The sequence below is a fragment of the Vitis riparia genome, chromosome 12 (assembly GCF_004353265.1).
Source record: "Vitis riparia cultivar Riparia Gloire de Montpellier isolate 1030 chromosome 12, EGFV_Vit.rip_1.0, whole genome shotgun sequence".
Lineage (NCBI taxonomy): Eukaryota > Viridiplantae > Streptophyta > Magnoliopsida > Vitales > Vitaceae > Vitis > Vitis riparia.
Genome location: NC_048442.1, coordinates 17,627,597 through 17,649,230, shown reverse-complemented (window position 1 = coordinate 17,649,230; position 21,634 = coordinate 17,627,597). Strand labels below are relative to the sequence as shown.

The window sequence follows — 21,634 nt, the reverse complement described above, 5'->3', positions numbered from 1 at the left end:
TTTTTATTATTCTCAAAAAAGTGGTTTTTGAGAATACAAAAAACAAAACACACGCCATTCCCCAAACAAGTTTTTTGTTTTCAAGAACATAAAACAGTTCTTAAGAACAGAACCAAACAGGCCCAAAAGCTTTGCTTCATTTCATCAAAAGACAAAAAGGGCTTGTCCGAACAAAAATATTACATTCGTCCCCTTCTTTGGGGGATTGGTTGGTTGGTTGGTTGGTTGGTTGGTTGGTTGGTTTCTGTACATAACAAGCTTGAGTCTGCTAATTGTCTCATTTTTTTTTCAGTTCTATTTCCACAACTTATGCCATCAGAACCTCCTGAGAGGCCATGTACATAATAACACACACACGGTCACTCTAGGAATGGTCAAGAAGAAGCCTTTCTTTACAAGTTTGGAGCAGGTTGGTTCAGCAGGGGCGCATCACTGCCTATGCTAGACATTGGTGTATGCCTTCGGGAATGGCGTTTTGTTGGGACTAGCTCAGGCTTCTGCACCATCTCCACTTCACTTGCTTCATCCATCTCACTTTCATCATCCCCAGCTTTGAAGATTGGGTGGAAGTAGGCTTCCCTAAGGTAGCCTTTCAGGTTCAGGTTTGGCTCTCTTACTCGTTCCAGCGTATCTTTCATCATCGCTTCCTGAAAAGCAAAAACCCACCAAGAGATCAATTCAAGTTACCATACAACAGCTGAGGATGCATGTGAAACAATGCCTGCTGATGGGACTTTACATTTTATATAGCAAGGAATATGCTCTATTGGTGGGACTAAGGGCATGTAATGTTGTAGAGGACACAGATGATAAGCACATATAAATCTAATGAAACATCCTCTACCTGCTGCCCCTGTATACTAGCGTGTCTCAGTTCATTTCCCAGAGTTTTTGGTTTGTTTGCTAAGTTTTCTAGACTTGTCTAGTTTGGTTCCTCGGTATGTATATAAGAACTTCAGAAGATTACAACTATTAAGTAACCACCCTGATCAATTCTCATACCAACATCTCTCATGTCAAGTAGTAGAAAAGGACTAAAACCAACTCCCTCATCCTACATAACAAGGTGACTCACTATTTGGCCCTTTTCCACACTCAAGCAGGTACCTGTGCCCCTAGAAGGTTCCCATGTCAAACAACTGGTATCCATGCTGATTATGACAATTTTTTTTTCTTACATGATTTTCGATTTAAATAAGCCAGTCAATCAAGAATATGGTGTCATGCAAAAACATGGATAAGCTACACACAAGTCCAAGAAGATAGAAATTAAACAACTTTACCATATCAGATTATGATTAAAGAAACAAGGAAAAAAAGGGGTACTACACAATAACAAATGATGAAATATGACATCCTCTAAATACTGTTCATGCAATCATTTCAACAGAAAAGAAGCATCAGTGATGCCAATGGAATATCCAACAAACCTGTAATGGGTATCTAACAAAAGCAGGTTCATAACGCCCTTTGCAGAAAAAATGGAACCATATGGTCAGGACTGGAAGTGCTATGAGCAGCGGAGTTGATTGAGCTGCTTGTTTTGTACTTAACAATCCCATTAGTAGCAGCTGTGAGACAACTAATGCAACTATGATGCGCATGTGAACATCAGGCCAGAATGCAGCAGCACTCTCATACTCCTGATTGTATACATTTATGATCTACATATCCACCAGAAATTTTATTAGAGAAAGAATTTGGGCAGAGAGGACAGAGATAATATATTACATCAGAGATTCCTTTCCAACCACCAACTGAAAAACACTATACTGTAAAACAACTGGGCAGGGAAAATATGATTAGGGTAGGAGGAGATTCCTCCACACAAATGTGAAGGAATACCAACTTTTACCTGATGACGAAATACAACATATGCCAAGCCGAAGAATACTATTATGAAAGGAAGTAAAATGGGGGTGACCACGGCATAAACGAGGCCAAGTAAGAAATAGAGTTGTATTTGGGGTTCGCCTGTGTTGAAACTAAGGCTCCCTGGATCCATCGCTTCTTCCCTATCTTTTTCAGTTTTCACAGTGAAGAAATTCTTTAAGTGGTAGATTATCATTGGCTTCAATCTTAGAATCTCCCCAGAAACTCCAGCCCATCCATCAACCATTATGTAAGTTATGAAGAAAGTTGCCTTCATTGGAATTGAGGTTCCGATGATCTTTGGGATACTGCAAAATCAACCACTTGACTTTATATTAAACATATCAGATCAAAGTAGCACTTGATGTCACATCCAGATCTAATTAATCCAGTAACAAAAATGGTATTAGAATATTCTATCTATAGCGGTATCTAAAGACTGTTTCAAAGGAAAGAAACATCTGATGAATTATGTTTGTGGAAGAATAAGTTATGGGAGCCAATATGCTCAATCCATACATAGAATAAGTCATGGAATCAAGGTAAAAGTGTCTTTAGAGATGATAGTTCATTGAGCATTGTCATATAAAACAAAAAGAAACCTGAAACAAAAGGGGCTAGAGATGATTTACTCTCACAAAACATAAAAATCAAGACCATCAGATGCTATATCTTGACAAAATACAATTGGAGGTGCCATTGATCCTGTTCTGCTATCTAGGTTTATAAAGGGTCATATAATTGACATATGTGAGACAAAAGCTACAATCAATTTTGTAATTGCAAAGAGAAAGATACTGCAGAACTGTGTGCATAGGAAAGAAAATTTTTAGAGAAATATAAGAATGCAATGATTTTTGGATCAATCTGTTTTGCCTCATAAGAACTCACATTGTCATTTATAAGCCTGTGGATTTCAAGTTTACTTTGAATATGTCATCCTCACAGTCTAGTTTGCATCAGAAGTCATTTTGTTACATGATTGGATCAGAAGTCAGTTGGTGAACATGGGTTTCTTCCCCTTTCTCTACTGGCCTTTTATAAAGAAGCTTAAAAAGAAAAAAGAAACAGCCATTAATAAGATAGCTAAGGCAATTAAAGGAGTTGGGTTCTCAGGATGTAAAGGTATTTTTGTGGGTTAGGCTTTAGGGCGCCTCAGATGGGATTCTACATAAGAGAGAAAATCTAGCGTTCTTTGGATCAATGAAGATGATAAAGATACAAAATTCTTTCATAAGTTACCAGTTTGTGAAGGAAGAATATCATCTTTAGGTGGATGGTGCAATCCGAGATGACCTAGTATTTATCCAATAAAAGCTAGGGCGTTCTACTATCCTTTATTCATTATTTATGTATCTAGGTTCAAACAATTTCATTGTGCCTATGTATTAAGATAAGAAGCCAAGCATAAGAGAGTTTTCAAAATTTAGGAGCTCATGCAGACACCTCTTTTTTATCTGATATTAATAGGAACATGACCAAGGTCTGAGAGATTTCACACCGAAAGTTTCCATTGCTCCACTATTACTAAGGAATACAGGACAAAGTTTTCTTTCTCTGTTTCTATTATTATTATTATTATTTGTCATAATTTGCTGCCAATTGGAACATGTTGGCTTCATTTCCCCTGAGGATATCAGGCCTAAGAATTTTGTACCTATAAACTAGAGAAGGCTCAGTCCTCTCCAGACGCCTGAAATATCTTTACTTTTGTTGCAGAGAAACAAATAACTGATAAACATCAATCGGAGCAATGGTTAGAGAAAGCAACTTGAATTGATGAAAACAATTATCTTCAACTAAAGTGGAAGATGATAATTCAGGGAAAAACATTGTCACAACTCTAGAAGATAATATAATAATACATGCATCGATAATGATTATTTGAAGATTGCATTTCCAAAAACCTAAGAGATGTCTCAGAAATATAATGCACAGTGCATATATGAGAAGAACTTACTCATTTGCAGACTGGTGGATAAAACTATTTAATTGTTGAAATGCAGTTCCAGTGATTATGCTCCCAAGAAAAACATTAATAAATTGGAATATATAAAATCTAGCTGCAGATCTCCTCTCTAGAGCTGACCGGCTGATAAATCCCTCAAATTTAGACATTAGCATCAATATTGATGGTAGAAAAATGAGAAAGATCTTTAGAGCAATCCCAGGAAGAAAACCTTGGATGATTGACTTGATGAAGTGGCTGCATGACAAAGACAATGCTGTTAATAAATATATATATATATATTTAAAGTAATCCAATCTCAAACTAAAAGAACAAGCTTCAAATCATTCTCAAGTATTAAGCAGAAACAGGAACTGTCAATGCTGGGATGTGATTGATGAACTATGGCAATGTATTATAGTAAGAAAGAACATTCTCAATTGATTGGAGCAAATGAAGCACATGACCATGAAAAAACCTCATCTAACAACATCAAACCCTTGATGAACCAACAAAAACTTATCAGATAAGATCAACCCATTTCTGATCTTGAATCAAAGATCTTAGAAAATGAAAGTTGATACTTGATAGGTTCAGGAGAAACAGAACAGAACAGATAAAAGGGGAAGTAAAAGAAAACCAAGCTAGAGTCAGATTAATGCACATAAGTATCATTTGGTAGGTTCATGGGAAGCTGGTCAATGGACTCCCAACAGAAAACGGGACTGGAACCAGCAACCACCTGCACTTGCTTACAGCAGTTCAATTTCTGGTATGCCACCTAGGGCAGAAGGGCAGTGATGACCAAGTCCTCAATTAAAATACCAAGTAGAAGGTGGACTAAACTTAATTGATAATTGTAGATAATATAGTTTACTAGGGATTAATAAAAGCACCAGAGTAGTATGGCATGCAGAATCAATTTACTAATAAACCATATCATTCAAATCAGTACAAATGTGTGAATAAGTCTATTTGTGTGAATGTGCATATGAAATATATACACAAAGAAAAAGATACTATCAAAAATTTGAGAACAGATGACAATAAATATTCTGAGATAGCAACAAGTAGTAAAGAAGACTAGCAAACTCACGTCTCAATTAAAGGCTTAAGAAAAGGTACTGCCATCTCAATTCCCTCAATGTTTGCAAGGGACTGTACCAGTGCAATGGGAATCATGAAAAAGAAGGTAAGGAAGAAGAATGCAACACCACTTATGAGCTTCCTAACTGCAAGTGCAACATAAGGAATTGCCAAGTTTTCCCAATATACATCACGAGGTTCTGGAGCCCATTCAGTTAACCATATAGTTGGATTTCTGGTTTGTTGAGTTTGTGCACAAACAGCAGCAGCCCATCGTGTCTTAAAGGAAACAAATGCTGCAGGCATGACATATTTAGTGTCATTTGCAATGACCTCTCTCTCCACTGATATCTGGCAGTTATCCATTCAAAAGTATCAGTGAGCCATGAACTACTATTTGAAGAGTACACAGAAAGTACACATAACATTAAAAACATTCTTTTAAACAAACACACAATTCAATCCACTCATGCAGTGAAAGTAGTAGAAGAACTTTCTTTGAACTTGGGAACAAAATTTTACAGTACTTGTCAGGCAAACATACAGAAGAATCCTAGAGACCTTCAACTTGGACTCATATTCTGGATTGAGAATCTCAACTTCAGCTTGGGATTGATTTTCTATCACTTTCGAACTAGAATTAATTCATAGAAGTTTTGGGGGCAATGAATCAAACTAGAAAATTGAAAATAACCAGAAAAAACGCATCAAAGTTTAAGGTGGTCTGCAATCAAGCAGACAGTTCCTGATGATCATAAGCTTAAGAAGTTGATTGGGAGAATCCCAGAAAAACTGCTTTAGTTTCAGAGGGTCTCACCAAGAAAAGATAAGTCAAGTGAAACAATATAGCAAAAACAAAGAAAGAAAGCAAATATTCCAGGAGACCCATGTCAGAAGTTGAGAATAAGAAATTATACAGGTCCCCTAATAAATGACAACAAATGCTTGTGGAGCAGTATGCAGTAGAATAGAGATATCATATATGCCTTCTGGGAAGTGTCAAGAATAGGATAAAACAGCCAATTAAAATTTTGAAATTACAATACAGGACGCTAGGAGTGCTGCTTACTTCTTTTGCTAGTCTCTCAATATTAGATGTATAGAAATCAATTGCATCCACCCTATTTCCCAAGAGGCCCAGGTAGCCAGTCTGCTTAATGCTCAAGAAAAGAAACAAAAATAAGAAAAAGAAAAGAATCCTCATGATGTTAGTGATCAAAGGTGAATAATAATATGATTTCATTTGCTTTTATTAAGTTGAGCATAAGAAACACAAATTTTAGAAGATATTAAACAATCATAAGGTCATTGTAGATACAATACCTTCAGTGTGGGCCTTTTAGAGGGATCTCTAACATATTTGAGTTGATAGTAATCAAGCCAGTTATGCATTTTTTTCTTCTCATCGACTAACTTAAAAAGTTTGTTTGCATCGTAAACAGCCTGCATGAAAATCCTCAAATAAGAAGTCGAAGTACAGAAATTTTCATCCTTAGGATGATACCTGAGTACAAAAATATAGGCAATCAAAGAATAGACATAATACAAAAAGAAACAAATATAAAGTGTATACCATCTTGGATAATTGTTAATAGTAAAATATACTTTGGCCAAATTAGAATTAACTGTGATCATCAAAACCAGCCCCCAAGCCCCCTCTTGAATAAAATAAAATCATAATTGCTGCTAGGGTTGTAGCCCAAATAAGCTTGATATATATTTTTGGTTCAATACCTAATGACTTAAGCTTTTGGGTCAAATTGATAGTTTAACGATTGAAATCATCCGTGTTTCTATAGGTAATGATAAATTCTTTAAGGAAAGTTATCAGGATAGTTGACTAGGAAAAAATGCTGCACAAGCTCTAAGCTTCCAGTTTCTTCTTTATGTGTGCATAGTTAGATGTTATAAATTATAATGACAATGAACAAGTTACATTGTAAAGATCTATATGGTCCAAATTTTAGAGGCATCTTAGCTAATTAAGCTTTACACATATGTGAAATTATAGCAGGACCAACCTGAAAACCCAAAAAGTGATCGGGATGGTTGACCAAGAAAAAATGTTCCACAAGCTCAAGAACTGATTCGTCAGGGTCAGATGGCACATTTCTCACAATCACCTGTACAAAAGAATTTTGCAATGCATGAAGTTAAAGGAGTAATTGGAAAGACAACAATACAGGAGCATTACTACTCAAATTTGTGTGACTAACTATACATACCAAGCTTTTTTCTAACTCGCCTAGCAAGTTGAGCTAGAACATAAGAAAGTCTACAAACATCAAAATGTAACTACTAACATGTTTATTACAGTTGAAGCAGGTCTAACAAGATCAACACTTAATTAGTGTGTCTCTTTGTCATTCATATTCCTTAAGGCAGCTTAAATAAGTCAAGCAGGTAAGATGTACTTACATCAAAATTTGATAAGAGCTTGAAAGAATCTATTCACTGGTAGTTTATATTTTCCCAAATAAAATTCCAAGCAAAGCAAAGAGACTAACATGAAAGAAAGATAATAAAAATAAGTCATTCTTTAAGTGCTACTATCTTATTGAGAAATAAAGTTGATCTTACCGTAAACTGATCTGGCCGGCGTCGTTCTGATGCAAGAAAATGTAACCTCATTGTTGCAACTATTTCATACTCCTTTTTCAACACATAACACGTCCAGAAGGAAAAAACATAAGCCATTACCAAATGAGTCCAAAATCTGTAACCCAAAAGGAAAACAATAAAAGAAATGAGTAGAATCCTACCACACAAGTCTGATCAAGCAAAGCAACTGCAATGAAAGTTCATCATTAAGGAAGAAGGAACTCCAGATGACAAATAATCTAAACCGGTAACCAACTGGTATATAAATGTGGCTGCTAAGGTTCTTTAACATGTACCATGTGATGTCACAATGGAACATCTTTCCAGTAGATATTTTAAGCGTCTTCTTCACCAGAATTTTAAATGTCAATGTTGGTGAAGATGTTGGAATTCTGAAGTATATATGTGTTAATGCAGATGTCATGAAACAGAATAAAAATTGTAGAAAATTGGGGAAAAGAATAGTGAAATCTCTGTATAACACTATGAGAAATGCATAAAGAGAAGCAAAAAGCCTAAGAAGAGAAAGGGGGTTACAAAAGATTGCTTTGGTAAACAACTATATAACAAGGAACGCACTAACACACCATGAGTACATTGCTATGGAAATCCTTAATGCAATGTAACGCCCAACAACAACACTACTCAATCAAAGAAATTTTCAATGTCCTGGTTATACCAAATGTTAAATAAGTCATATACAAAAGTATTAAGATTCTTATTGTTAGATGAATCACACACACACACATATGCACATAGACATCTAAAGAAATAAGAGAAAAATTGTTAATGTTGAGAAAGAAAATATATTACCCAAGAACAAACCTACAAATGCTAAAATAGATTTACTTTTGGATCTAGTGCTAACTTTTCACAGTTCAAGCATCAATCGAGCTTTTAAAAAGCGGGAAGGATGGCATATTTGATGAAGTTATCGAAAAAAAGAAAATAATGATGACAATTTCTGTATAGATAACCGAAAATGCCAGCTAAAACAACAGTAAAGATGTCAGCAGGATCTTTTCAATAATAGAGACCTAGAGATGTTGATGGGAACCCTCAGTTTCTCAATATCTAATAGAAGTATCTATTGATGCCCTTCAGCATTCAAAATATCCATTGTTATACAACATGTCAAGACATTTTTTTTTATTCTCTTGGGCTAGATCTAGATCACCTACAGATCATAAATCAGGCTAGATCCCATTACAATGAAATACATGTCACACTCTAAAAAGACACTTAATTGTCCCTAAATTCTGAGTGTTGACTGTCAGAGAAGTTGTATTTACAAGGAAGTTATTTCCAAAGAATCATTCCTAAATATTTTCACTTATTCTCACAAGATACCTACTTTGCCAAGGCATGTATGATGCAACAAATGGCTTTCCACAGGCAAACTTGTTAACAGAATCATCAAATTTAAACTTCTTTTTCTTGATAGCCAGAATTGTCAAATTTAAATTGAACTTGAAAATTATGAACATTGCCCATATAAGTCAGGATGATGAAAGAAACTTGTGCAATGACAGGTTCTTCCAATATTTTCTGTTTCCTCTTTGTACTAAAGTCTATTAAGCAAATGAACAAGGTGTTAGAAGATGGCTTTCCTGGTGAACAATAGTAGACTGCATTGAATTGTATGTCCAAGTCTTCCATAAATGGTTTAATCAGCTTCACAATTGAAGCCTAAGAACAAGTAAATGTGATGGATTTGAACTCTCAATTCATATTATGCCTCAGTTCTCAAAATGTCCAAGCAATCAACTAATTAAGTTAAGAATATAACAAAGTATTGGACATAATCACTATAGTTCTCTTAACTGGTCTGAACATAAGAGGCTGTTATCACAAGCATTAGAAAGTTTTGCATACCTGGGTGATCCAGTTGGAACATTTGAAATAGAAAGCTTATCAATATTGCTGTAAGTTAAACCAGAATGCTCTAATGTGCCATTGCTCCAGTTCACTGGTACCATGATTGAAAAGGCAAGCAATGCAATAGGAACAAAAATTTTAAGCCTGCATAAAAAACCAAAGATAAATAAAAAAAAGAAAAAGAAAAAGAAAAAGAAGAGAAAAGAAGAAGAAGAAGAAGAAGTTGAATCAGTCCGAGAGAACAAAAAAGTAATAAAGCAATGTCCAATTTGAGAGGAACATTCTGTTGAAATATTATGTTCTTGCAATCCAAAACAGCATTTCACACAAGAAAAAACTGCTCAATGGAAAATGGCCATGCTCGTGGGAAACTCAGGATGAGCTGCAAAAAAAGAGAAGGAAAAAAAAAAGGGCAAGTGTCCATGGAATAATTATCCATCTTGAAAAAAAATCAAGATTACATTTCAATGTTTAGCCATTTCAAAGCTTTTACCATTTTCAATCCGTTCACAAAATTCAAACATTGTGATATGAGACTTAAGTACCCTACCCTTGATACCAATAAGGACCAACATTAGTAACACAATTAAAAAACCTCCAATGCAAGTTAATAACAGTTCCAGGGAACAAAGAAGAGTGCCTGAATTAATCATGACATTTGCATATGGAGGATCACCATATTTTTGTGCTTATTCAGAGTTTAATGGCTCTTGGAAATTAAGTTTGAGACGCATCATTTTCCTTAATTGTATCCAGTGATTGAGAAATCCTCAGGATGAATATAAAATACTTTATTCTAAAGTATTAAACAAAGAAAAAGGAAAAGAAAAATGTTATTGAATAGCACCATGATAGAAATTTCTTCAACCTCACATTTGCTTGTTAGACAATGAATTGGATAAAGTCAACTTTTTAAATTGCAACTCAAAATAAACACTTAACATAACTGAAGTTGCCCTGTCAAATAACAAAACCATGTAGAAAGAGATGAAAAATGAATGGAAATGAGATGTAATTGAAAATACCCGGTCCAGTAAATCCTCAAGTAAACAGCAGAATCCAATCCTGCATGGTCAATAAGCTCAGGTTCTGGCATTTGCAAGGCAGCTGGCATCCAGTTCAGAAACTTCAGGTACGATCTAAAGTCCAAATTGACAAACCTCTTCACAAATACACCCGAGCTTAATGGGCTGTTCCTTAAACCCTTCAGATACCATTTTGGAAAATAGACACGATCATTGCAAGGTTGAATCCTTAGAATGGCAAATGCTATAAAGAAAGCAAATGCAGTGAGGATATTGATTGCTGCTGCTACTGCTATATCATAGAGGGTAGCCATGCTTCCAGTTCAATCAACAAAGGTGTATTATTCCCTGTAAAATAAGTAAGCTTTAATATAGTAGATGATACTTAAACAAAAGAGAACTTACAGGCCACTGATGTGGACATAAGCTATTCTTGATAAAGGGAACAAACACTCCTTTTCAGCACAGAATTTAAATGTTAAATGACCCTTAATGAATGAAGGCTACTTTTCAATTTCAGTGCTTCATTTTGAAGAAAGGATCTTCCTTTTTTACAAAGGCGTGATTTGGTTGATCAATTTGCCCAAGTTGTCAACAGAATTGGTTCTCCGATAGTGTAGATGAAAGAGCTTCATCTACTCTAAAAAATGGAGATTGGATTCAACTAAAAACAACTGACCCACTTCATATATAGAGGAATAAGAAGAAATAATCCAGCTTCAAGATGCACATTTGATTGTCGCATGAAAATTGAACAGTCCCATTTTGTCCTGCAAGAGCTTTTATGTATAAATTCATCATCATCATGAATGGGACCATCAACAGAATATGGCATCCAACAATACAACTAATTTTGAAACTTTGAAATGGAATCATCCCCTGACATCATAAAACTGATCCCATCCCATTAGTTGTGGAAATAGCCACAATTTTCTTTAATGGCCCCATTCTAAATCATGGTTTGATAAACTCCAAATGCTAAGTGACACACAGTTAGACACTCAAGATATAATTTCTACGAAAAGAAAATGCTGGATCAAACCAAAAATAAACAAGTAAATGCAAAAAACAAAAGAAAAAGAAAAAAAAAAAAAAGAACCAATGATCAGTAAACCCTCCACTGTTTGGCTGCTGGGAAAACCACGGAAAAGGACAAATAAATGGAAAAAACCTTAAGCTCGGCTGAGGAGGATGTCCCATTTGTTCCCAGTTCCAAACAACTCAAAATTTTCTTTCCTCCCCATATTTTCTCAGTAACCAAACACACATTCCCACTCAAACCCACCTACCAGAGTTAAAAAAATTCACAATACCCTTGAGTCAATCAGCAACAGGCTCTGATCATCAGCCCCTGACAACAGCCCATCAAAAAGTACACACAATCCTCGGCAAAACGCGGCGTTTGAGCAGTACCCTGAACTGTATTGAGAGAGACAAGAGGGAGAGGATGGCAAAATAGTTGATGGGGTCTGCTGATGTTTCGATATGACAAGAAGGGTCTCCTGGATATGGACTTTCGCTCAGTATTTTGAGACACCCTCTCTACATAGTATAAAGTTTGAATAAGTGGCCCATTCATTGTATTGTCGGCAAAAGAAACCCTTTTTGCAAACGTAACGGCTACTTTTTTTTTGTATGAATATGGAGAGTAGGCGCCCACTCATCTTCTCAAAACGACATTGCTGACTACTAGATAACCTTCATACCCAATTTTGCCTTTTTTTGTAATAAATATCGCTTTCTGAATATGAGAAACATATGAAATTTTGGTATAATATATTTTTGTTATGGTAAATTTTTTATTCGTATGTTTTGCATATATGAAACTATGGTATAAAGTTTCTTTAATATGATATAATTTCCTTTATTATTATTTTATTAATTTAGTTTTGAAGGTCTATAATAGTAAAAAATGAACATTTTTTAATTTGGAAATTGGATTCATTGTTATCCAAAAAGAGAGAGAATATTATCAGATATTTAAGATGCTAAAATAATAATCAAATCTAGGGAATTAGAGTAATTTAGAGGTGGTTTGATAGTAATTTTAGAAAATATTTTTAATATCTTTAATACTTAAATTTTTTTATCTTTTAAGTATTAGATATGATAAAATACTCAATTTTTTACCATCATTATCAAACACAAATTTGAATTAAAAAGTTATAATTCGATTGAGACCGACATCAAATATGTCACGCGTGTCAAACATGTCACTTTTAAAACCATATGGTTGACAAAGCTACACTCCTTTTGACTATCGTTTCATAGGGAGGTGTTTGAATGATTGAACCTAAAACGTTAAAGAAACAAAATTAAATTTTTTAAAAAGATAGGGAGGTGTCGATTTTCTTTTTTATTTCAAAGTGGTGAGTGGGCCACCAAGAGTCATCACCTTTACAGCATGATCAGCGGATGGATTTTTAATTTGAATGCCAGATGAGGAGAGCATGCACCCAACAAAAGGCACAAGAGTTCTTCAGATTTAAAATGTGAAGTGCAATACTACACAGGCAAGCAAACCAAGTTGATTGATCCAGATTGGCGTTTCATACATCACACCAGGATTTCCAGGAAAAAATAATAATAATATTAGAATTACATGCGTATCAAGGCTGAACCACAATATCAAAGTTGGATATATGCTGATGCAGAGTGATGGGATATATGCTGAAAGCATCTGGTTCATGCTGATGTTTATGGCAGAATTTCCAGGTCTTGTGCCCTAAGCAGCATTAGGGGCCATGAATATAGGAGTGAGAGCTCATGCGTGGCGTTAGTTCCTCTGATGAACGGCTATTTGGTGGATGTCCATCTCTTTTAGCATGACGGAACGCCCACATGAGTCGCATGGGGCGGTTCTTGAGCCACAGATGCTTTCATGCTCAGACAGTCCTCTTAATCGGTCTCGGACGTCCATGGCAGAACTCCCAGCCTGAACCATGTCACCACAAAACCGGCATGTTATTAGGCGAAGAGGGCACACTGAAGCCTGGTGTTGCACCTGCAGAAGACCATAGTAAAAATGAACCAGTTGCAGATGAAACTGAAAATGAGGCTGGTTGCCCATACAAAATGGCACAAGATTTTCACTACTACATTGTTAGAAAAAGTAAAAAAATCCGAAGTGAAATTTCTGATGTCATTTTGCAATATCGATCAGCTCATGAATTTGATGACTGAACGAAAAGCAACTATAACACGAGACAGTAAGGGAAAAAATTGTTGAAATGAGCAGAGATCGTATTGCTAACCATTAGTTCCTTCTCAAGTACTACCCCGCATGGGCAGTGAAGTGGTTCATGGAACACTTTCATGTGCTTCTCCATCTCTCCCCTTTGAAGGGCTTGCCCACATTTGTCACAATGCACATGGTTCTTGGCCTCTGCCACCCTAAGAACAACCCCACAACCAGCATGTGGACAAATGATGTTATGTCTGCTACAATAGGCCTCATGCAGTGCTATAGATCTACTGGGTATATAATGCTTGCAATTCCTACACTCTACGGTATCCACCTCCATAGATGAAGAAGATGTAGCTTGTTGACCCACCTTGTGGTTTAAGTTATCTTGAACACTTACCGATATCTGGTACTTTGTTGTTCCTTTAAAGCCATAGACACCAATGCTATAAGTACCTGCTTCCAAGCTCTGATCCTTATGACTCAGTATCAAAGTTTTTGAACCCACATCATGAGAAGACCATTCATGTTGGTGCCTATTTGGGAATATGAGGGGATGTCTTGAAATGTAAAGATCGGTATCTCCACCATCTGACTCTGCTTCTATCTTTACCTCAATTCTTGCATCCCCAGAAGCAATTATCCCCAAGATGTCACTATCCATTGAGAACTTGTAATACACATAATTACCTTCCTCAACCATTCCAGTCTCTGATTTTCCAAATTCCAGTGGTTTCAGGAACTGCTGATTTGTCCTCCCTGAAACTGAATCAGGACCCACTATATCAACCTCAATATCTGTTTCCAGGACAGATATACTTGAGGATGGTTTTAACTCAAGAACCTTTAACTTGTATGTCAACTCCCCATGGTTCACGATCAGGACATCATCTTGAGAAAGAGTGGCATGCTGGCGTAGTCTTGTTTCAAGGACAGCCTTGTGATTGGGTATGTCTGAAAAGCCAATCGCATCTGCTTGAAGTTTTGCATAAGTTCCTTTTGGGAGCCAAAGATAACGAACTTCAACCAATGGAGACTTCAAGGTTTCCTCCGGAAACAAGTTACTCCATACATGAGGAGGAAGGCTGACAGAACCTTCCTCTGCAGTGAATTCCAGAACACCTGCATGAGTTGTCCTCTGATTTTGTGTTTCAGCTGCCTTTGTATCTAAAGAACCCTCTTGATGAACAACTGAAAGCCCAAAGTAAAGTGGCCCTTTATCGAAAGCACCTTGATCAGATAATTCCTTAAAGCAGGAAGGTGGCAATTTGATCTTATCTCCATTACCCTGATAAGCAACAGCTTCTAAAATACGAAAAAACATTACTCCTCTGCCAGCAAGTAAATTTTCTTCCATTTGCTGATCAGCCTGAGAAGAAAAGCCAATTTTTGGTAAATAATAGGACATGGCATTAATTTAAGAAGTGTAATTTCCATGAAGATAAAATAAGGAAAGAGGCCATCTAACTTTAAATTGATTTAAACCATGCAAAAATTGTAATCAACAAACATGATAATAAGGCTTTTTATGTTTAACAACCATAAAGGATAATGAAGGGGTGAAACCGGTATTCAACTACAAAACACAAACGTACATCAGAAGGATTTGCCAATCATGCTTAATCAATCAGTCACTAGGATGGCTGTGCTCTGTTTTAGTTAGATGTATCCTGTTCTTCAAATATCTTCTGTTACTCTTGTTTAACCAGGCTTCAATGCTTTAATAGTATCCAATTATTTAAGAGCTCTTTTATAATTTCAGGAAATCAAGGAGGAGTATTTATCATACCAAAGTCATGTTTTAACCACTAATGAAGCAATGCAATTCAAGAAAGCTGGGTCCATGGCACAAACAACACTTAAAAAGATCCCCTAAGCTAAGTGCAACATGCTGTGAAACAATATCAGTAACCTGTCAAAATGCCAGGGACTCAAAATTTGTAGACAGTAAAAAACACATAGCACCAAACCCATATTCCCCTTTGCAATATTTGTCTAAGTTATCTCCATGCAGTAATTCATTCTTTTAGCTAAATACTATAGTTTGACACCTTCCAACTGTAATGGGTCTTTCATCAAACTGATAAACAATTTAAGGTTTCAATTATAAATTCATAATCATGAAAAATCATTGCAACCTCTATATTGCAGTGAGCAGCTTGGAGTAGTTTAGCCCATAGATAAGCAAACATCATATCACAAACCCCTCAATTCATGCTAGATGTGTCTCAGAGGAGCATTTGAACATGGTCATGTACAACTCAGCCACTGGTAAATATGTGCCACGCATGTAAGTTTCTTTTATATTAGTCAAGTGAGCATTGTTAAGCCATCCAATTATCTTTTCTCTTACTTGTCATTGAAGCTTTGGACAATAAAGGAAATGGATTTTCTAGAGTATATTATCTCCACTGAGCTTCTTTTCTTGGTAGAAATAGAAGAAAATGTCAATATATATATATATATATATATATTTATAAAGTAAAGGTAAAAATGCTTTGACTTAAGCATAAGACAGCAGAGATTTATAGTGACCCAAATGCTTGTCAAAAATAATGCTCATTCGAAGAAAAAGAAGTTGAAGAAGAAGATGTCCAAACATAAACAAGAAGAAGTTGAAGAATGCAGGAACTTATGGTGACCCAAATACTTGGCAATGTAATGTTCATCCTAGACATTAATAAGATGCCTATTAATAAGAAGCCTGTTCCAAATTCATGTTTGGGAACCATTAAGAAGATGCCCAAACATTAATAGGAAGAAGAACTTGAAGAATAGCAATGTGGCTCATTCCAAGCACTAGCAGAGCCAGAAAATAGGTTGGGGGGCATTATATGGAACTTATTTTAGAGGGGGCAAAATATCACCAAAGAACTTGCATAGCCTAGTGGTAGGCAGTTAAGTCCTACAGAATTTGAGGTCAAGGATCAAATTCCCACTAACCCTCAACATTTTTTTAAAACTTTCAGGGGGGGAATATGCCCCTCCTGGGCACTGCCTAGCTCCGCCCCTGATCCCAAGCACATTGAACCTATTTATTATTTCCAAAATGATGCTCAATTATTGTGCATTATTAAGTTCATCAAGGACTCAAGATTATTGCCATCCACACATGTGATAGGAAATGCAAGTACTCCTTGATTCATATGCTTGAAGAACAGACAAAGAAGTGGAAGACTCATGCATTATTAAGTCCATCAAGATTTTTGACATCTACAAATATATGATAGGAAAAGGATATCAAAGCAAACTCTTTCACGTGAGTAATTCATGGCTTTTTATTTTTATAAAAGTAAGAAAAACAAGTGATGATTCATCTAAGATGTCAGCATCTAATATCTAAATTGCTTGGTCTAAACCAGGTTACTATGACATCTACCTACATATGATAGGAAAAGGGTAACAAGCAAACCCTTTATTCTCAGGATTCATTTGATTCATACTTCACAGCTTCTCTTTTAATGCGTCCAACAAAAACAATACTTTTCCAGAAGAAAGTTGAAATTATTTGATCGAACTTTGCCAAAATCACAGCAAGTTTACCATTCAATGGCACTTCAATACACTAGACAAAACAATTACACATTTTTCAATCTAAGAAACGAGAAAAACTCTTAAGAATCATATCAAGCACGCAAGAACGAAGCCTTATTGCTCAAATTCTATGTTTATCTATAGAACACCATGATCGCACAATCTCCAAATCGAAAAAAATCAAGAAAAATTATCAATTTTTATGATCGGTTCGATAAGATTAAAATTAAGAACAGAAATTAATTAGCTTGGCAAAATCGAGGAACAGGAAGGGGCAGAAAGGACAGAAAAGGGACCTTGAGTTGGGCTTCGGCGGCGTCAAGGCGCCGAGATCTCTGAACCGCTTCAATGGCATCGCGCTGGCGGGCCGCTTCCTGTTTGGATTTTCTATCCCTTTCCAACTTCAACCTTGCTTTCTCCTTCCTCTCCTTCTGCTCTCTCTCGAGCTTCTCTCTGGCTCTTCTCAGCTCGAAATCCATCCCTCTATCTCTAGATGTTCACAGAAACCCCTTTTATCTCCCTACGCTTTCAGAGGAAAACCTTTGTTTCTCCCTCTACTTTTTCTCTCTAGAATTGCAGAGGAAATCGAGTAGCAGGGTGGTTGTCGTGGGGAAGGGGTTTAGGAGAAGAAGATGGTTTTCGAAACGGTGTCGTTTTAGAATTCGAGTTGTCCGGGGCGTGCGGGAGATTTTCTGACTCTGGAAGGATCTGGGCCTTTCCTAGGAGTCCAAGTCAATTTGGGGTGTCTTAGTGGGCCCTACAGGCCCATGTGTCTGTGAGAAGGCCCATGCTTGCTTTAGCTAAATATACACAAACCACCCCTGCGGTTTTTGGAAATTTCACCACCCTCCTCTTATGGGCTCTAGTTTTCGAAATAGCACATTTTCATGGCCAAAAAAAGAAAACTCATACCTGCGGGGCAAGGAAGCATAGAAAATCCATTCCCTTTTCCATTGTGAATTTTGTTGCTATAATAATTTTTAACTTACATAATTATGTAGTGAATATTTATTTGATTCACCTTCATCAACAATCAACTTTTGTTTGGTAATAACTAATTTGATTGTGATTTACTAGTTCTAAAATTTATGTTGTTTCGTTTTTCTTTTTGTTTTATATTGAATTGTATATGTTTCGAAAGTACTACATACAAAAAGTTGCATCATAAAAATCTTTTCGTTCTTTCATATTTTTCTCATGGTATCAAAGCATTAAGCTCTTGGAAGACTTGTATCAAATTTCTTAGGCCAATATGACATATTCGTCTTTATCAAACATAATTAAAGGTGATGTTCTTGTGGCCCCTTCAAATCCTTTTCATCTTCACCACTTACGTCATTTAAGAATTATTATAGCCACAAAACTATTGAATGGTGATAACTATGACACATAGAATTGCTCAATGAGAATAGCTCTTAGTAAAAAAATAAAATAAGACAAGTTACACTAATGGATCGATTAAGACACATCATCAACTGATGAAAAATTTCCCTCATGGATAAGGTGCAATGACATGTTAACTTTGTGAAATCTGATCTCACCAATAATATGATATATGTTGAATCTACTACAAAAGTCTTGGCTAATATGAAGGAAAGATTCTCATAGAACAATTCTCCTAGGATATTCCAAATTAAAAGGGATATTGTTTCACTATATCAAAATACCATGTCTATTGTTGTCTATTTCACTAAACTAAGGGATTATGAAGTGAACTTGCCTCCTATAATGACCTACGTCTTTGCACACGTGGTGTTATGAAAAAAGTGGAGTGAGAATTATACTATTTGTGGTCAAATTCTCCTTATGTTACCCTTTCCTATAGTTCAGAAAGTTTATTCTATGATTCTTCAATAGGAAAAACAAAGAGAGTTGATTGTCTCCAAAGAAGTCATGATGATGGATATGCGAAAAAATAATTTCAACAAAAAATTATTAAATAAAGCAAAGTTACATTGCAACCACTGTAATAGGAATAACCACACGATTGATAGATGCTATCATTTACATTTCTTTTCTTTAAGATATAAACTTTTTATAAGAATGAGAAACTTGGGAGCAAAATCAAGTCATTTGCCAAATACTCCTAATTAGAAATTGCAAGTTTCACTCATGAGGAGTATTAACAACTTTTAGCCCTCTTAAATGGTTCATTCCCTTTTGTCTTTTATCTCATATCGATTCTACAATTTCCAATAAGTAGGACATTGAAAGTGGTGTTATTGAATGGAAAAAGACATAAATCACTTTCATTGGTTCAACTAAACTTAGTCCAGAGTTTACCCTTCTAAATTTTCTTTATATGTCTTTATTTTATATCAATTTGTCGTTAGTTAGTAAAATGACAAAAACATTGAATTACTCAATCACCGTTTTTTTTTTTCTTAATTTTTGCCTTTTACATGACTTGTGAATGAAGAGGATGATTAGTTTACAGAGGCAACATAATGGTCTCTATTGCTTCTCCACAAATACTTCAACACCAACAATTCCACCAATTTCAAAAGCAAACAACACAACTTCTCAATCCTCACTTTAGCATATACACCTTGGTCACCCATCTATACATCCCATGAAGCACTTTATAGACTCAATTCCTCAAAATTTTGTGAGTTTTAATAAGGCTTGTGATATTTATACTTTAGCTAAACAAACCAAGCTTCCTTATGGTTTGAGCTATATTTCTAATATGAACCCTTTGAATTAATCCATTGTGATATTTGGTGTGCTTTCTAAGTTCCTTCTTAATTAGGTACCCATTATTTTTTTTCCTGTCGTGGATGATTTCTCTAGAAACACGTGAAGATATCTTATGCGGTTTAAGTCACAAACATAAACTTTATTAAAATCTTTATTTGCTTTTGCTACTCAATTTAATTGAAGGATTAAACAAATTCGAGTAAATAATAGTAGTGAGTTTTACTCGATGCATAATTTTTTTTAATGATCATGGGATTATTTATGAGCATAATTGTGTTTCTACACTCCAACAAAATGGAATTACAGAATGTAAATTTCATCACATCTTGAACATAGGTCGAGCCTTGAGATTTCAATCTCAACTTTTATTAAGCTTTTCGGAAGAGAGTGTGTTTACTGTAGTTTATCTCATTAATAACTTATCTACAACTTTACTCTTAAAGAAAATACCATTTGAAATTCTTTGTAATCAATTACCCACCTATAGTATTTGCGTGTGTTTGGATGTTTATGTTTTGCCACCAATATTCAACCCAAAAATAAGTTTCACCAACATGCTAAAAAATGTATTGTTGTTGGGTATTCCTCAAGCTAAAATGCTTACGAAGTATTCAATTAAGAGACTAAAGAAAATTTCACAAGTTGAGATGTTATCTTGCATGAATATTAAGAAAATTTAGGCTAATCTTAAAGAGAAAACACCTAAGAGGGGTTGGGGATTGGGGAAGGGGGGAGGGGTTGAATTGGGTTTAAAAAAAATCTTTTTTCAAACACCAAAAATTCAAGCAAAAGAAACACAAATATAAAGAGATGGGGTTAAAAGAATCAAACTCAAAATTTATAGTGGTTCGACACTCCTTGCTTATGTCCACTTTCCTCAAGCTCCTACCCGAATGAGAGTTCCACTAAATTTGAAGCTTCAACTAAGCTTCCAACCCCTTTACACTTGGATTCCGATTCCAATGAGCTATTACACAATCCCTTCAAGTCTCTACTCACTTGAACCTTCTAATACTCAAATAACAAGTTTGAATCTCTCAACCTAACTCAACAATGGCTTAAATACAACTCAAAGTTAGGATGAATCACAAAGGTGCCTTAAAGAATATGCAAATAGAGATTTAATGCACCAAGAAAAGAATAAGAGCTTTTAAGGCAAGAACAAGTATGTAAATAAATAAATGCAGGTGTTCTCTTGCTCATAAATGAAGTGGAGCTCCCAATTTATAAGTTTCTAATCTTAGGAGCCAAAATGCCAAAAAACAGTCTTGACCGATCAAGTTGGGGGTCAACCGGTTCACTAGCCGTTGGGTATTAAATGCATGGTAGGTGACTCTTATGTCTCGACTGGACCTCGACCCAAAAGACATATCCCTCAATCGAGAAAGAAAGGCTACTGAAAAAGAGAGAAGTTTTTTTACATCTCTCGATCAGACCTCAACTGGAAAAGTGTAATCGGTCGACCGATACCCTAACCGGTTGAGTCAATTGGCCACTACCTCGACCAATTCACATTTTTTAGCCTGAAAACTTATATATATTTTTTTTATTCTTTTCTCTTTTAATATTTAGGCAAGGTATTTAGGTAAATTAATATTCAAATTTTGAAACGATTTGCCTAAGGTTCATTTGATAAAACTTAGGTTTTGATGAAAATGTAACTTTAATGCATAAACCAAGTTTTTAAAGATGCATGAAAAATATGAAAATCCTAAGTGCACCCATGCATTCATCTTACATATGTTTTTTATGATTAAAGGTCTTCCAAATGTCTTGATCTTGCATCCATTATGTCCTTTGATGAAT

The 21,634-nt window shown here is 35.5% G+C and overlaps 2 protein-coding genes across 5 annotated transcripts; both read right to left on the bottom strand.

The window, feature by feature from the left end:
* Positions 1-100: 100 nt before the first annotated feature.
* LOC117927130 (CSC1-like protein At3g21620) lies at positions 101-11,949 on the bottom strand. 4 transcript variants are annotated; one of them, XM_034846542.1, is made up of 13 exons: positions 11,724-11,949; positions 11,090-11,180; positions 10,411-10,758; positions 9,383-9,529; positions 7,487-7,622; positions 6,928-7,029; positions 6,230-6,349; positions 5,976-6,056; positions 4,917-5,257; positions 3,833-4,078; positions 1,856-2,180; positions 1,431-1,664; positions 101-647 (listed from the first exon to the last, which is right to left on the bottom strand). In XM_034846542.1, the coding sequence occupies exons 3-13, from the start codon at positions 10,722-10,724 to the stop codon at positions 393-395; spliced, it is 2,301 nt and encodes a 766-aa protein (XP_034702433.1). In that variant the 5' UTR covers positions 10,725-10,758; positions 11,090-11,180; positions 11,724-11,949; the 3' UTR covers positions 101-392. The 4 variants fall into 4 exon arrangements, with proteins under 4 accessions (XP_034702433.1, XP_034702432.1, XP_034702429.1 ...); XM_034846541.1 differs by lacking the exon at positions 11,090-11,180 and having other exon boundaries at positions 11,700-11,949; XM_034846538.1 differs by lacking the exon at positions 11,090-11,180.
* Positions 11,950-12,852: 903 nt separating this feature from the next.
* Positions 12,853-17,785, bottom strand: LOC117927127. The gene is made up of 3 exons (XM_034846536.1): positions 17,425-17,785; positions 13,665-14,963; positions 12,853-13,414 (listed from the first exon to the last, which is right to left on the bottom strand). The coding sequence occupies exons 1-3, from the start codon at positions 17,605-17,607 to the stop codon at positions 13,187-13,189; spliced, it is 1,710 nt and encodes a 569-aa protein (XP_034702427.1). The 5' UTR covers positions 17,608-17,785; the 3' UTR covers positions 12,853-13,186.
* Between the last annotated feature and the right edge of the window lie 3,849 nt (positions 17,786-21,634).